Source organism: Hypanus sabinus, chromosome 4, assembly GCF_030144855.1.
Source record: "Hypanus sabinus isolate sHypSab1 chromosome 4, sHypSab1.hap1, whole genome shotgun sequence".
In the NCBI taxonomy this organism is placed as follows: domain Eukaryota; kingdom Metazoa; phylum Chordata; class Chondrichthyes; order Myliobatiformes; family Dasyatidae; genus Hypanus; species Hypanus sabinus.
Window position 1 is genome coordinate 16076744 of NC_082709.1, and position 15922 is coordinate 16092665.

Consider the following 15922-nt stretch of genomic DNA (forward strand, 5'->3'; position numbering starts at 1 on the left):
GCACGCACACACCATGTGGTACTGTGATGACATATGCAATTTCTGTATTCATACATATAACTCATAATTAATTACTCAACAAAAAAGAATGCTTAATCAACCGATAAGTATACAACATTACTCACATATTACTTAAATATTAAATACACAACACTCTCCTTGGTCTGAAAATACTTTACCTTCATTTACTAATCTAGCTACCCATAGAATTCCATTATTGAATCTTCCTCAACTGCAGAACACACAAGACATTAAGCACTTACAACGTTTAAATGTTTTTCTTCATGTCACATTTGTTTCTTCAGCCATTCTTTGTCCACTAGTTTTTGACACCTTTACCAATTTTGTCACTACTTTTGTATATACTTCCATATTTTTAAATGCCTGTCTCATATCCACGTGTGGAAGTTTGCTGCAAAGGCAGAACAACTGAGCTGGAATTCCAGATCTTTCTCCCTGAAGCTCTTTTAGCAACAACGTTTCACCTTGCAGCCATTCGCTTCTTATGGTAGTGGAGCTAATCTACAAACTGACTGAGAAACAAAACAATTCATGTCATCTCTGTTCCACAGCCAAAGATCCCCCAACATTAGCCACAGAACTGCAAGACACACTTTCAGAGTCCAACCTCCAAATTGTTAACCTGTTCACTGCAGCATATAGGCTAATGGGCTTTACATGAAGCATCTGCAATATTTTGGTCCTCAATTGTGTAGAATGAAAGCATTGCCACCATTACCATTATTTAAAATTTGGGATTACCAATCTCAAATATATTTTTGATACATCATAGTGTTTGACAAGATACTGTGGATTTAAGAGTCAACCATAATGCCACATTTTGGCCGCCTATACATAGTATTGAAATGTGAATGTAACTAACAATTAAAAGTTCAAAGTGAATTTCATTTTCAAGGTATACATATGTCTCCGTATACAACTCTTGAGATTCATTTTCCTGTGGGCAAACCAATAAATCTATAGAATAGTAACCATAACAGAATCAATGAACTCCCAACTAAGATGTTCAAACAGAGTGCAGAATACACTAAACTGCAAATACAAAAAGAAGAAATAATAATAATAATACATAAATAAATAAGAAATAAATACCAAGAGCATGAAATGAAGATGACAAGTGTGGTGTTATAAGTCTTTAAATAGCTCTTGCAGCCATCCTTTATTGCTTTGTATCATCCAATGGATCTACGTAAAATTGGGACAGCATTAAGCCTTTCCAAATAGATTCTTCTGCCCTTGGAATTCCTACCAAGGTAAAGCTGAAATTTTATCTTCTCCTTGTCATCAGGAGCTTGACTGCTTGATAAGCCATCACTTGTTGAAACACGAATTAAGCAGCAGATTTGCCCTTTATTTTCCAGCCAATGTAGGTGGTATTCTTTTGTGCTCGTACACCACGAGCAGTTTTGTAAAGACATCTGCCCTTGTTAAAATAGCATCCAGGTGCAACTTCATCTTTTAGCACTTCGGCTGGTGGTGGTGCTCAGTAACATATGCTTAAAATCAAACAATTACTCTTCTGTGATGTTCATTGAGGTGTCTTTCATGATCTGATTCACAGTCTGCAGGTAAGAAAAGCAGCAGGTTTGTACAAGTCTATTTTTTATTTGGAATTAGCAGGTTTGGAGAATTATTCAATACAAACATGCTTATAGCAACTACATACCAAAGATATTCTTCCCAAAGATCCTGGTGCCAGAATCAGTGATGTCTTGGATCAGATCCATTGCATTCTCTAGGGCAAGCAGCCAGAAGTCTTGCTTTGGCACCAAAGGCAGAAGATCCCAATGGAGTACCTGGTAAGGCTCTGAAAACCTGTGCCAACCAACAAGCAGGAGTACTCAAGGACATTTTCAACCTCTCACTTTTATGGGCGGAAGTTCCCACTTGCTTCAAAAAGGCTACAATTACACCAGAGCCTGAAAAAAAATAATGTGGGCTGAATTAACGACTATCACCCAGTAGCACTCGCATCGACAGTGATGAAATGCTTTGAGAGGCTGGTCATGACTAGGTTGAACTCCTGCCTCAGCAAACACCTGGACCCACTGCAATCTGCCTATTGTCACAATAGGTCAACCGCAGACACAATGTCAATGGCTCTTCACACAGCTTTAGACCACCAGGACAACACAAACACCTACGTCAGGATGCTGTTCATCGACTATAACTCAGCATTTAATACCATCATTCCCACAATCCTGATTGAGAAGTTGCAGAACCTGGGCTCCTGTACCTCCCTCTGCAATTGGATCCTCGACTTCCTAATCTGAAGACCTCAATCTGTGTGGTTTGATGATAACATATCTCCTTGCTGATGATCAACGCTGGCGCATCTCAGGGGTGTGTGCTTAGCCCACTGCTCTACTCTCTATATACACATGACTGTGTGGCTAGGCATAGCTCAAATACCATCTACAAATTTGCTGATGATACAACCATTGTTGGTAGGATCTCAGGTGGTGACGAGAGGGCATACAGGGGTGAGATATGCCAGCTAGTAGAGTGGTGCCACAGCAACAACCTGGCACTCAACATCAGTAAGCCGAAAGAGCTGATTGTGGACTTCAGAAAGGGTAAGACATAGAAACATAGAAAACCAACAGCACAATGCAGGCCCTTCGGCCCACAAAGCTGTGCTGAACATGTCCTTACCTTAGAACTCCCTAGGCTTACCCGTAGTTCTCTGTTTTTTTCTAAGCTCCATGTACCTATCCAGAAGTATCTTAAAAGACCTTTTTGTTTCTGCCTCCACCACCGCTGCTGGCAGCCCATTCCATGTACTCACCACTCTCTGCGTAAAAAAACTTACCCCTGACATCTCCTCTGTACCTCCTTCCAAGCACCATAAAACTGTGTCCTCTCGTATTAGCCATTTCAGCCCTGGGATAGCCTCTGACTATCCACACGATCAGCCTCTCATTATCTTGTACACCTCTATCAGGTCACCTCTCACCCTCTGTCGCTCCAAGGAGAGAAGGCCGAGTTCACTCAACCTATTCTCACAAGGCATGTTCCCCAATCCAGGCAATATCCTTGTAAATCTCCTCTGCACCCTTTCTATGGTTTCCATGTCCTTCCTGTAGTGAGGTGACCAGAACTGAGCACAGTACTCCAAGTGGGGTCTGACCAGGGTCCTATATAGCTGCAATGTTACTTCTCGACTCTTAAACTCAATCCCATGGTTGATGAAGGCCAATGCACCGTAAGCCTTCTTAACCACAGAGTCCACCTGCGCAGACAAAGGAACACATGCCAGTCCTCATAGAGGGATCAGAAGTGGAGAGAGTGAGCAGTTTCATGTTCCTGGGTGTCAAGAACTCTGAGGACCTAACCTGGACCCAACATATCAATGTAGCTATAAAGAAGGCAAGACAGCGGCTATACTTAATTAGGAGTTTGAAGAGATTTGGCATGTCAACAAATACACTCAAAAATTTCTATAGTTGTACCATGGAAAGCATTCTGACAGGCTGCAGAAGGTTGTAAATCTAGTCATTTCTACCTTGGTATTAGCTTACAAAGTACCTAGGTATTCTTCAAGGAGCAGTGTCTCAGAAGGCATTATTAAGGACCTCCAGCACCCAGGGCACACCCTTTTCTCACTGTTACCATCAGGTAGGAGGTACAGAAGCCTGAAGGCACACACTCAGTGATTAAGGAACAGTTTCTTCCTCTCTGCCATCCAATTCCTAAATGGTCATTGAACCTTTGGACACAACCTCACTTTTTTAAAATATACTGTATTTCTGTTTTTGCATTTTTTTTATCTATTCAATGTACGTATACCTCTTGTGTAATGAACCAGAATTGGTTAGAGAGCTTAAGATAAGTGAACCCTTGGGGCAAACGGTCATAATATGATCAAATTCACCCTGAAATTTGAGAAGGAGAATTACAGAGGCATGAGAGAAGAGTTTGCCAGAATTGATTGGAAAAGAACACTGGCAGGGATGACAGCAGAGCAGCAATGGCTGGAATTTCTGGAAGCAATTTGAAAGGCACAGGGTATGTATTTCTCAAAGACCATAAGATATAGGAGCAGAAGTAGGCCATTCAGCCCATCGAGTCTGCTCCACCATTCAATCATAGGTTAATCCAATTCGTCCAGTTATCCCCACTCCCCTGCCTTCTCCGCATACCTATAGATGCCCTGGCTATTCAAGAACCTATCTATCTCTGCCTTAAATGCACCCAAAGACGGCCTCCACAGCCATTCATGGCAATAAATTCCACAGATTTACCACCTCTGACTAAAGTAATTTCTCCTGCATCTCTCTTCTAAATGGACGTCCTTCAATCCTGAAGCTGTGCCCCCTTGTCCTAGACCCCCCTACCATGGGAAATAACACTGCCATATCTAATCTGTTCAGGCCTTTTAAGAGGAAGAGGTATTCTGAAGGCAAGATGACACAACCCTGGCTAACAAGAGAAGTCAAAGCTAACATAAAAGCCAAAGAAAGGGCATATACTAGAGCAAAAATTAGTGGGAAGTTAGAGGATTGGGAAGCTTTTAAAAACCAACAGAAGCTTTAAAAAAGTCATTAAGAAGGTAAAGATGCAATATGAAAGTACACTAGCCAATAATATTAAAGAGGATACCAAAAGATTCTTCAGATACATAAAGTGTAAAAGAGAGGTAAGAGCGGATATCGGACTACTGGAAAACGTTTCTGGAGAGATAATAATGGGGGACAAGGAAATGGTGGATGAACTGACTAAGCATTTTGCATCAGTCTTCACTGTGGAAGACACTAGCAGAATGGTGGAAGTTCCTGGTGTCAGGGAGCATGAAGAGTGTGAAGCTCCCTTTACTAGGGAGAAGTTTCTTGGAAAACTGAAAGGTCCAGAGGTAGATAAGTCAACTGGACCAAATGGTGTACGCCCAAGGGTTCTGAAAGAGGTAGATGAAGAGATTGTCAAGGCATTATTAATGATCTTTCAAGAATTACTAGATTCTGGAGGACTGGAAAATTGCAAATGTCACTCCACTGTTTAATAAGGGAGAGAGGCAGTAGAAATGAAACTATAGGCCAGTTAGTCTGACCTCAGTGGTTGAGAATATGTTGGATTCGATTGTCAAGGATGTGGTTTCAGGGTGCTTGGAGGCACAGGATAAAATAGGCCTAGGTCAGCATGGTTTCCTCAACGGAAAACTTGCCTGGCAAATCTGTTGGAATTCTTTGAAGGAATAACAAGCAGGATAGACAAAGGAGAATCAGTTGATGTTGTGCACTTGGACTTCCAGAAGGCCTTTGAAAAGGTGCCACACGTGAGGCTGCTCAACAAGCTGCAAGCCCATGATATTGTGGGATATAATCTAACATGAATCAAACAGTGGTTGTTTGGGAAGAGGCAAAGAGCTGGAATAAAGGGAGCCTTTTCCAGCAGGCTGCTGGTGACCAGTGGAGTTCCACAGGCGTCTGAGTTGGGATCGATTCTTTTTACGTTGTATCTCAATAAATTGGATGATGGAATTGATGGCTTTGTTGCAAAATTTGCAGGTGATACGAAGATAAGTGGAGAGGCAGGTAGTTTTGAGGAAGTAGAGAGGCTGCAGAAGGACTTAGATTAGGAGTGTTTATAAAGCACTGGCCTCACTTCGAGTATTGTGAGCAATTTTGAGTCCCTTATCTTAGAAAGGATGTGCTGAAACTGGAGAGGATTCAAAGAAGGTTCACAAAAATGATTCTAGGATTAAATGGCTTGTCATATGAAGAGCATTTGATGTCTCTGGGCCTGTATTCATTGGAAATAAGAATGTGGGGTGACTTCATTGAAACCTATCGAATGGTGAAAGGCCTTGACAGAGTGGATGTTGAGAAGGTGTTTCCTATGGTAGGAAAGTTTAAGACCAGAGGACGTGGCCTCAGAATAGAGGGGCATCCTGTTAGAATGGAGATGAGGAGGAATCCTTAGCCAGGGAGTGGTAAATCTGTGGAATTCACTGCTACAGGCAGGTGTGGAGGTCATGTCCTTATGTATATTTAAGGCAGAGGTTGCTAGATTCTTGATTGGTCAGGGCAAGAAGGGAAATGGGGGAGGGGGCAAGGCAAGAGGTTGGGGCTGAGGGGGAAAAAAGGATCAGTCATGATGAAATAGCAGAGTGGGCCAAGTGGGCCAAGTGGCCTAATTCTGCTCCTGGACCTTATGTTTTTTGACATTGTTGTCTTCCCTGAAGTAATTGTTAATATGCAAAGAATTGTTGCATGACCCTGAAAATCCTCAGTTCCAAGTTGAACACAAGTGCACCAAAATATTTTACAAGCATGATACATACAATTAATATTGTTATTTTCCTGTAAAAAACAACTTGAAGAGGGCTAAATTTAATTTGTCCAGAATTCAAATGGTATTGTTTGATTAAGCACTGTGTCTTACTTACATGAAAAATTGGAAAACTGACCAAATAAAGAATCCCATAGAAGGTGGCATTTGCAGAAATGGAAAGCACTGATGAAGGTTCCGCTTTGTTGATGCCCTGTTTGTGGATTTTGCAAATCTGTTTAACAGTGGATTTCTGAGCAAAATTGGAACTGATCAGATCAAAACGGAAGTTGCTCGGTGTTATGAAATTGGGAGAGGTGGAGAACACAGAGTAATCATGTATTATTGCTTTCTAGACTGTAGGGATCAGAATCAGTGTTAATATCATGGGCATTTAGCGTGAAATTTGTTGTCTTTGTGGCAGCAGTACAATGCAAAACATAATAATAGAAAAAAACAGTGAATTACAGTATATCACACAGTGTATATGTTAAATAGTTGAATTAAATAAGTAGTGCAAAAAGAAGTTTTGAGTTAGTGTTACCAACATGAAATGAAGGGGCTCAGCATGAAATGTTGACTGTTTACTCTTTTCCATGGATGGTAACTGGCCTGATTTCCTCCAGCATTTTGTGTGCGTTGCTGAGTGAGTTAGTGTTCTTGGGCTCAATGCTCATTCAGAAATCCGATGGCAGAGGGGAAGAGGCTATTCCTAAAGCACTGAGAGTGTGTGCCTTCAGGCTCCTGTACCTCCTTCCTGATGGTAGCAATGAGAAGAGGGCATGCTCTGGGTGATGGGGATGTTTAATGCTGGATGTCACCTTTTTGAGGAAATGTATCATTTTGTCATTTGAAATCTTTATTAGATCTATTATTAATTTTGACATTTGCAGATGATACAGAACTTGTAAATATGGTAAACGAGACCAGATGGGCATGAATTAGTGAAATAGGCAGACACATAATTATAGATAAAATTCCATAAGACCGTAGGAGCAGAAGTAGGCCATTTGGCTTATCGAGTCAGCTCTGCCATTCAGTCATGGGCTGATCAAATTCAAGGCAGATGAATTTGGGAAGCAAATTGTGAGAAGGTGACGTGAAGCACATATAGATTCGATATCTTGGAAATGATGCTGAAAGAGAACGTATAGATGAGATGTGAAAAAATAAAACACTAGCAGTGAAGCTACTTTAGTGTGTTCTGGAGCAGAGAAAATCAAACAAGAATTGACATGTTGAAAACCATGAAAGGGTTTCTAAGAGTAGATAAGAAAAGCTGTCTGCAGTTGTACAAATGAGAATACAGATCAAAGCATCGGTAAAAGAAGCTAGGTGACAAGCTGCAAAAATTATTACTGCCTGATTTGGTGAAAGTGAATTTAATAACCACTTTCAGAAGAGAGCTGGGTGAGTATTTCATTTGGGGAAGAATTTTGCAGAGCTTTGGAGTAAGAGCAAATGAAACAAGAACTACTGAAGATCTCATTCAAAGGATCAATGTGGTTCATTCAGTGTTTAGTTTTGCTTATTTTAATATTTTTAATATATTGGCATTCTGGTGTAATGTAATAATTAATTCCATCAGAAGCAGTCTTAAATGTCTTTGTATTTACAGATAGGTTAACGCTCTTATAACCTCACAGATTGTTTTTTGGGACTGCTTACCGGAACATTCTGGAGCTGGAGCACTAGCAGTGTAGCAGTTACTTTAAAACAAACCTTAACAGCTGACAGGCTGAGTACGGGAGTTGACAGTGTATGACGCACTTCCAAATAACTAGGTTCCAATTTGACAAAAGTTTGTTTAATCCCAAAACCAGTAAAGATGAATGATCTTGTATAGCTATTTAAAAAAAAACCTGAACAAAACTAAATTGGAGATACAGCGAGAAAGGAGTGATTAGCATTCAAATTAAGCGTAACTAAGCAGTCAACAAAAATTATCATTCCTCAGCTCACTCCCTCTCAATTAAACTAAGACAAAGGGTGAATATAGAACTACATTCCTTTACTTCTAGCTCATCCCACCCCTCATTACAATTCACTGTAACCCATAATAAAAACTTGCAATACCAAATAAAATACAGACAGAAAATAGATAAATAGAATGCTGCAATATACAGATATGAACACAGTCCAGTGCGTCAACTAATTTCAAGATCAGGAGGCCCCAGGGCAAATGAGGTTAGGAATTCATACCAAGTAGCAAAGTTGTAAGGACAATGTTGGAGCAAGTTTAGGGCAGAAGGTCAAATCAAGGACATTTCACACTAGCTATCCAGCAGGGAAGGAAGAAAGAACATGGCATGGATCCAGCAGGGAAGGAAGAAAGAACAAAATTGACAGGGATGAGACAAATGCATCCCTTATGTTGTAAGATTCTGTGAATTCTTTCCTGTTCTTTCAGGAGCTACGATCTGAGGTGGAACTGGAAGTTACTGGGGATACAGAAGGGGTGCAATTTGTATTCACGGCTATCTGCCAAAACGGCACTGTCTTCCCCGGAGAAAAGAAATGTTCTCATCTCTACATCGGAGAGAAGGTATAGTTTTTCTATTTCAGTAACAAATCTGCCATATATTTGATTGTGAGGGGCACACTATTTAGTACTGCCACACTCTTGCCAATGTCTCCAATGCTACCTCGTGACAAACGTTGCGATAGAAAAGGATTCAGTAGTAAATTGCAACTCCTCCATGTTCAGAGGTTCATATAAGGGCTAACAACCCGGACTGGTACAACAAAATTGTTATGGAAACGACACAGAAGAATCCTTCTACATCTGTGTGCAACGGTTTTCCTGAGTCTCCTCCGGGACTTGAAAGACTGATAGTAATGAAAACCGAGAGGAAGTTTCTGACCTACTGAAAGAAGCCCTGAACATCACCAGAGATGAAGAGCTTTCATTGCTGCCCTAAATGCCAGCAGCGTAATGGGCAGTAAGTAAGGAAAGTAAATTGCCAATATATACACGAGTGACTTGGCACATTACTCAGTGATTTTATTTACCTGAAGTGATATCCTTACACTTCTGTCAAAATAATGAATATTTACTTTAACTTGGGGAATTAGTGCAGTCATGTAGTAAACCCTGTTGAAAGGACAATACTGTGAGCAAGTGGATGCCCAAATTGCTTCCATTAACAAGTCTGCAGTAGTGGAAGGAATTTCTTTCTTTCTAAATCTTTTTATTAATATTAGTAATATGGACAGAATACAGATGATATATTGATAAAGAAATTACCAACATACACATTCCATTACATATGAAAAAAAAACATACATAATAGTTAAAATATAAATGAGTTTACCAAGACATAAGCCATAAGATATATGTATGGACATAGTAAATCTAAATATTTCATAATGTATAATATAAAAAAAAACAGAACAAAGAAAGAAAAAAAAACAAAAAAAATTTTATATAATGCAAAACTAACTAATCTAATCTAATAACTATAACTAATAAGTAATATAAAAGAAAGAAAAACAAACAAAAGAGAAAGAGAAAAAAAAGTGGGCTGTTTATTTCAAATTCATGATATGACAATCCTTTAGCATCCAATATTTTAAAACATCTGCAAAATATGCAAAGCCTTGTATAACCGTTAATAAACAAAGCCAGAGGAGAAAGAGAAAGCACTTACACTGGCCCACTGTGAGCTGGAACTGCACACTGTGCTGGTGATTGGATACAGGTACATCTGACCTTTCATTGCAATCTGGACAGTGCTAACTCCAAAGGAATGTTGTAACTCACTAAGGCAAAACCTAAATATACTAGGTATTATTTGCCACCTTTGCACCAAGCATGACTTTACTAAAGCAACTCCATTTCTTTGATTGGGATTACTGGACAAAATTACAAAAAATAAATTTAGCTATTTTTATTGTATTTTTTTTAGATTACTAAACAGAAGTTTAATTTGTTTTAGAATTATTTTCTTACTTTTTAATTACATTGAGTTGAATTATTTTCAAATGTCTGTGTATCAGAAGCTGTCAGAGGCAGTGCTTAAGGCCAGGGCCCAGCATGCATTGCACAGAGGCCCGGTCACTCCTCACAACCCTGTTTGCTTCACAAGATGGCGAGGGAGCTGAGGTCTTGAGATTGTTAGCCACTGTTAGCCACAAAGGATTAGTTTATAGTTGGGGCAAGCGAGTTGGTATGACAACGTTTATTTACAGTCATTGAGTCATAGAGCACAACGGCACAGAAACAAATCCTTAGGACCATCAAGTCCATGCCAACCTGTTTTTTCTGCCTAGTTCCATCTACTCAAACCGAGACCCCAGCCTTCCATACGCCCCTCATCCAGGCACCTATTCAAAGTTTGCTTAAGCATTGCAATTGAACCCACATCTACCACTTCCACTGGCAGCTCATTCCTTACTCTCAGCACCCTCTGGGTGAAGAAGTGCTCACTTGGAATCCCCTTAAATATCTCACCTTTCACCCTAAATCTGTGATATATCGTAGTTTAGGTTGAAAGCCGAAACCTATATCACAATAATATGATGATACAACATATGACATAAACATAAAAATATAATCCTGAAATATGTATTTAACTCACAAGACATAATTGGTGACTACATGAATGCCATATTTTTATTACTTTACCTTTTGAAATTAGATGTTAATCTACTGTATATTTTTATTTAAGTAGGTTTCCTTCAACATGACTGTTGAGTTGACTGAATGCTTGAAGGAACCTAAGCATATTGTGGTAAAACCTCTAGGATTCCAAGATACGCTGGAGATTGAAGTACGGTCTGCCTGTAGGTGTGGCTGTCAAACAAATGCAGAGCACAATAGTTCACGATGTAATGACAGTGGCTCTCATCAGTGTGGTGTGTGCATTTGCAATGCTGGACGATTTGGGCCTCATTGTGAATGTGCGGAGGAAAGTATAAACTTTAGCATCTGCAAGTATAGTGCAGAGAACATTTCCTGCAATGGTCGTGGTGACTGCTACTGTGGGCAGTGTGCCTGTTATCCATCTGAGTTTGGGCAGATTTATGGTACCTACTGTGAATGCGATAACTTCTCCTGTGTTCGATCTAATGGGCTTCTGTGTGGAGGTATGTAAAATTTTATTCTGAATTCCTTCTCTATTCCACATCTCCTTTTCCCTTATCTCCTTGCCTACCTATCACCTCTCTCTGGTGCTCCTCCCCTTTTTTCATTGTTCTGTGGCCTTCTGTCCTCTCCTTTTAGATTCCCCCTTCTCCAGTCCTGTACCTCTTTCACCAATCAACTTCTCAGCTCTTTACTTTCGTCCTTCCCCCTTCCAGTTTCACCTATCACCTTGTGTTTCTTCCTCCCCTCCCTTCTAACCCTGACTCATCGTCTTTTTTTCTCCAGTCCTGCTGAAGGGTCTCGGCATGTAACATCGACTGTACTCTTTTCCACAGATGCTGCCTGGCCTGCTGAGTTCCTCCAGCATTTTGTGTCTGTTATTCTTTAGACAGTTTGATATCTATGCAACACGATTTTTTTCCCCAAACCATAGTTAAACAGAAATATTCTCAACATGAATGCCCAGTGTAGAGCTGAAATAAACAAAGGCAGAAATTGTATCAACTGCTGAAACAATTGAGAAGTCTACAGTGCTGACAAGTGATTGCCGAGATTGCATAAAAAGTTTTGTCTATTGTGTTCTTACTTTTTGAGTCGAATGTTTCAATGAAGCTGACTCATTAAGAGGATACGATCTTTAGTTTTTTACTTGTTTGGTTACAAAGTATTTCTTGTCAAATAAATTCTTAAAATTCATGATTAAATTTAATTATTTTATGCAATGCAACACTTTAGCATTTAACGTACCAATTAATATGCTGTAGGCTTTAATTTGTAGATTACTGGTGTCTCCATGTTATTGACCCAATAAAATACACTATTTTTTTTTCCAATTACTATTGACATAGAGGAATATTGGATTCAGTTTCCTCAATTTGAAGACATTGATGTTCTCTGCATTATTCATTTCTTTCATGTGCTATTCTTGGTCTATGCTGGTGTAAACTCTCCTTTGGATCACAGTTTAATATATCTAGTTGATGCGACTGGAAGTCAGACATACTTTAGTCTCATGCAGTGCTTAACTTTTCAAAATCTGAAGTTGATAAATGAAGATTAATTTTGTTTCAATGGTTAGAAAATAATATCTGCTGTCAATCCAGCCATTAACCTTCATTTCTGAAATTTGGTTGTGCATTCCTGTTTTGCTGAGCTCCAAGCCACAGTTAGTTCTTCTAAATTCTGCAGCATCACCATATTGGTTGCGCTATTTTTTTTCTGGATAGGACCCAATGTATTTGTAATCCTAGACTTAGAGTTATATTGCTTTTCATTCCATTATATGTCTGATGAAAACATTCTTTCAGATAAAGTTTCTTGCTAAACATCTCTAATTTCAATAAGGATTCCGTGTAACTACACAATTCTTTTCTTTGCAGTTCCCACATACAAAAATTGCTCATTTGAAAAATATTTTGCTAGTGAAAATTTTTTGCTAGTTTACTTCTTCACCAGTGCAGTTCCTTAAGTCATAAATAAAAAAACAGCTTGCATTTACACACCATTTCCAGAAACATACAGAAAATAAGTAATCAGCCAATAGTTGTGAATGCTAAGATTATATTTCTGTGGTGAAAGTGCAAATAATGAGTCATGAATTTTACTTCTGTATCTTGATATCTTAGTTTGTAAGCAGAAAGGATTTTGTGAAAAGGTAATTTACAATAATCTACTAACAAGTTAAGATGAATAGTTACAGAACAACTTCAGGCACCAAGTAGGTAATCATTTCCCGCCTTGAACATCCAAAAAGTCTGATGAGATTTATTACTTATTTGAAAACCAGGATATGTTAACAGATTATGTTACTTAGATATGATGCAATACATGGGCAAATTAGCAAGATACTAACACAGTGCCAAAAATTTGCTAAGATGAATTTGTCAGACTGTAAGTCCATCATACATATAATAGGAGCAGAATTAGCCCATTCAGTCCACTCTAATATATCCCTCTCAACAGCATTCTCATACCTTCTCCCCATACTCTTTGACTCCATGACAAGTCAAGAACCAATCAACCTCCACTTCAAATATACTCAATGACTTGGCTTCCATAGCCACCAGTGGCGGTGAATTCCACAGATTCACTACCTGCTGGCTAAAGAAGTTCCTCCTCGTCTCTGTTTGAAACAAACCTCCCTCTATTCTGAGGCTGTGCCCTCTGGTCCTAGTCTCACCCACTATAGGAAACATCCTCCTGGCATCCACTTTGTCCAGACTTTTCAATATTCAATTGGTTGCAATGAGATCCATCATCATTCTTCTAAACTCCAGTGAGTACAGGACCAGCGGCATCAAAGACTACTCATTTGTTAACACTTTCATTCCTCGAATCATTCTCATGAATCTCCTCTGGATCCTCTCCAATGCCAGCACATCTTTTCCTAGATAAGGGGCCCAAAGTTGCTCACAATACTCTGTGACCAATGACTTATAATCCTTGCTCTTATATCCTAGTCTTGATATGAATGCTAACATTGCATTTACTTTCCTTACCGCTGACTCAAACTGCAAGTTGACCTTCAGGGAATCTTGCACAAGGACTCTCAAGTCTGTTTGCACCTCTGATTTTTGAATTTTCTCACTGTTTAGAAAACAGTCTATGCTTTTATTCTTTCTACCAAAGTGCACTCCTGTACACTATATTCCTTCTGCCACTTTGCTCATTCTCCCAACCTGTCTAAGTCCTTCTGCAGACTCTCTGCTCCCTCAAAACTATTTGCCCCTCACTATTTTTATATTGTCTGCAAACCTTTACAGCTCTCTAAAATTCCAAATTTAAATTTTTACCCAGTTATTGAAAAATCTTCACAGATTTGGATTCAGTTTTGTAATTTTTAAAATTTTAAACAATTTAAGTTGTCTAGTTTTTTATATCGAAACTTTTCATTTAAACCTTCAATAACCGACCCCATTTTTCTCCTATGGGAAAATAAAGGGATCTGTTTTTTACAGACTTATTTTATAATGGTCAATTGATGACTTTTGAAGAGTTAATTAATAAATACTCTCTCGCTCATACACAGTTTTTGCAATATTTTCAGGTTAGACATTTTTTACAACAATGTTTACCTAAGTTTCCATACTTACAAGAATCTGATTTGTTGGATACCATTTTTGAAATTGAATCCCTTAGTGAAAGGTTCCATTAGCAGAATTTATAATTTACTCTTGTTACAAAAAGAGAACCTATCACTGAAGATTAAACAAGATTGGGAGAGAAAACTTAATATGACCTTTGTGAATGAAGATTGGGTTTGAATTTTGAAAAATGTAAATTATTACTCTATATGTGCCAATCATTGTCTAATTCAATTTAAAATTGTCCATCGTTATTATTTAACAAAGGAGAGACTATCTAAAATATTTCCTAGTGTAGATAATTATTGTGATAGATATAAAACTGAAGTAGCTACTTCATCACATATGTTCTGGTCATGTTCTTCATTAAAACTGTTTTGGAAATCTTTATTTTCTACAATCTCTAAAGCTTTGAAAATTAATTTACAACCTAACAGACTGATTGTTCTATTTGGAATAGTTCCGCATTATATTCAGGGTATTTCATCTTCAGATCAACATGTAATTACATTTGTTACATTGTTGGCAAGAAGGGCTATTTTATTAAAATGGAAAGGTATCTTCCCCAACATTGATTGAATGGTTTTCTCAAGTAATGTTATGTCTCAGCTTGGAAAAAATTAGAAGTAGAACTTTTGAACCTTGATTTGATTTTGAGAGAAGATGGGGTTCTTTTGCAAATTATTACCATTTAATTTGAATTATTCTACCGGTATATGGTTTCCTTCCAATTTTATTATCTTTTAAAAAAATGTGAATTGCCAGTTGATGAATTTTATTTTCTATATATTTAGATGATGATTAAACGTATTGCTTCCGGGGGTTGATTCCTAATGGGGTTTTTTTTTCTCAGTTAGATGGGGTTCTTTTTTCCCTTCTTTTTTCTATATATAATTTTTTTCATTTTTATATATTATGATTAGTTTTTTTTCTTCAGCTCTATTAATTGTATACATATTAATTTGAGGATATTTTGTATTATTCTATAGTTGTAGAAGATTATGTATTAATAAAAAGATTCTAAAAATGAAAAAATGAAATGAAATGAAACTTGCCCACCTAACATTCAATTCCATCATCAAAATCATTAACATATAACATTTAAAAAATTGGTCCCAACACTGACCCCTGCAGAACACCACTAGTCACCGGTAGCCCACCAGAAAAGACCCCACTGTGCCAATCAGTCAATCTTCTATCCAGGCTAGTATCTTTCCTGTAATACCATAAGCTCTTATTTAATATGTGCGGCACTTTGCAAAAGCCTTCTGAAAATCCAAGTTAACAATGTCCACTGTCTCTCCTTTGTCTATCCTGCTTGTTATTTCCTAAAGAATTCCAATAGATCTGTCAGTCAAAATTTCCCTTTCAGGAAACCATGCTGACTTTAACCTGTGCCTCCAAGTACCCTGAAACCTCATCCTTAGTAATGGACTCTAACATCTTCCCAACCACCGAAGTCAGG

The 15922-nt window shown here is 38.4% G+C and overlaps 1 protein-coding gene across 1 annotated transcript in view; it reads left to right on the top strand.

Annotated features, from left to right (window-relative positions):
• The window catches only part of itgb6 (integrin, beta 6), a 67875-nt gene that overhangs the window by 27663 nt on the left and 24290 nt on the right, over positions 1 to 15922 (top strand). Inside the window, exons 9-10 of the mRNA XM_059966466.1 lie at positions 8699 to 8833; positions 10962 to 11376. Coding sequence (XP_059822449.1) covers positions 8699 to 8833; positions 10962 to 11376 — 550 coding nt within the window. The remainder of the gene's footprint in view (positions 1 to 8698; positions 8834 to 10961; positions 11377 to 15922) is intronic.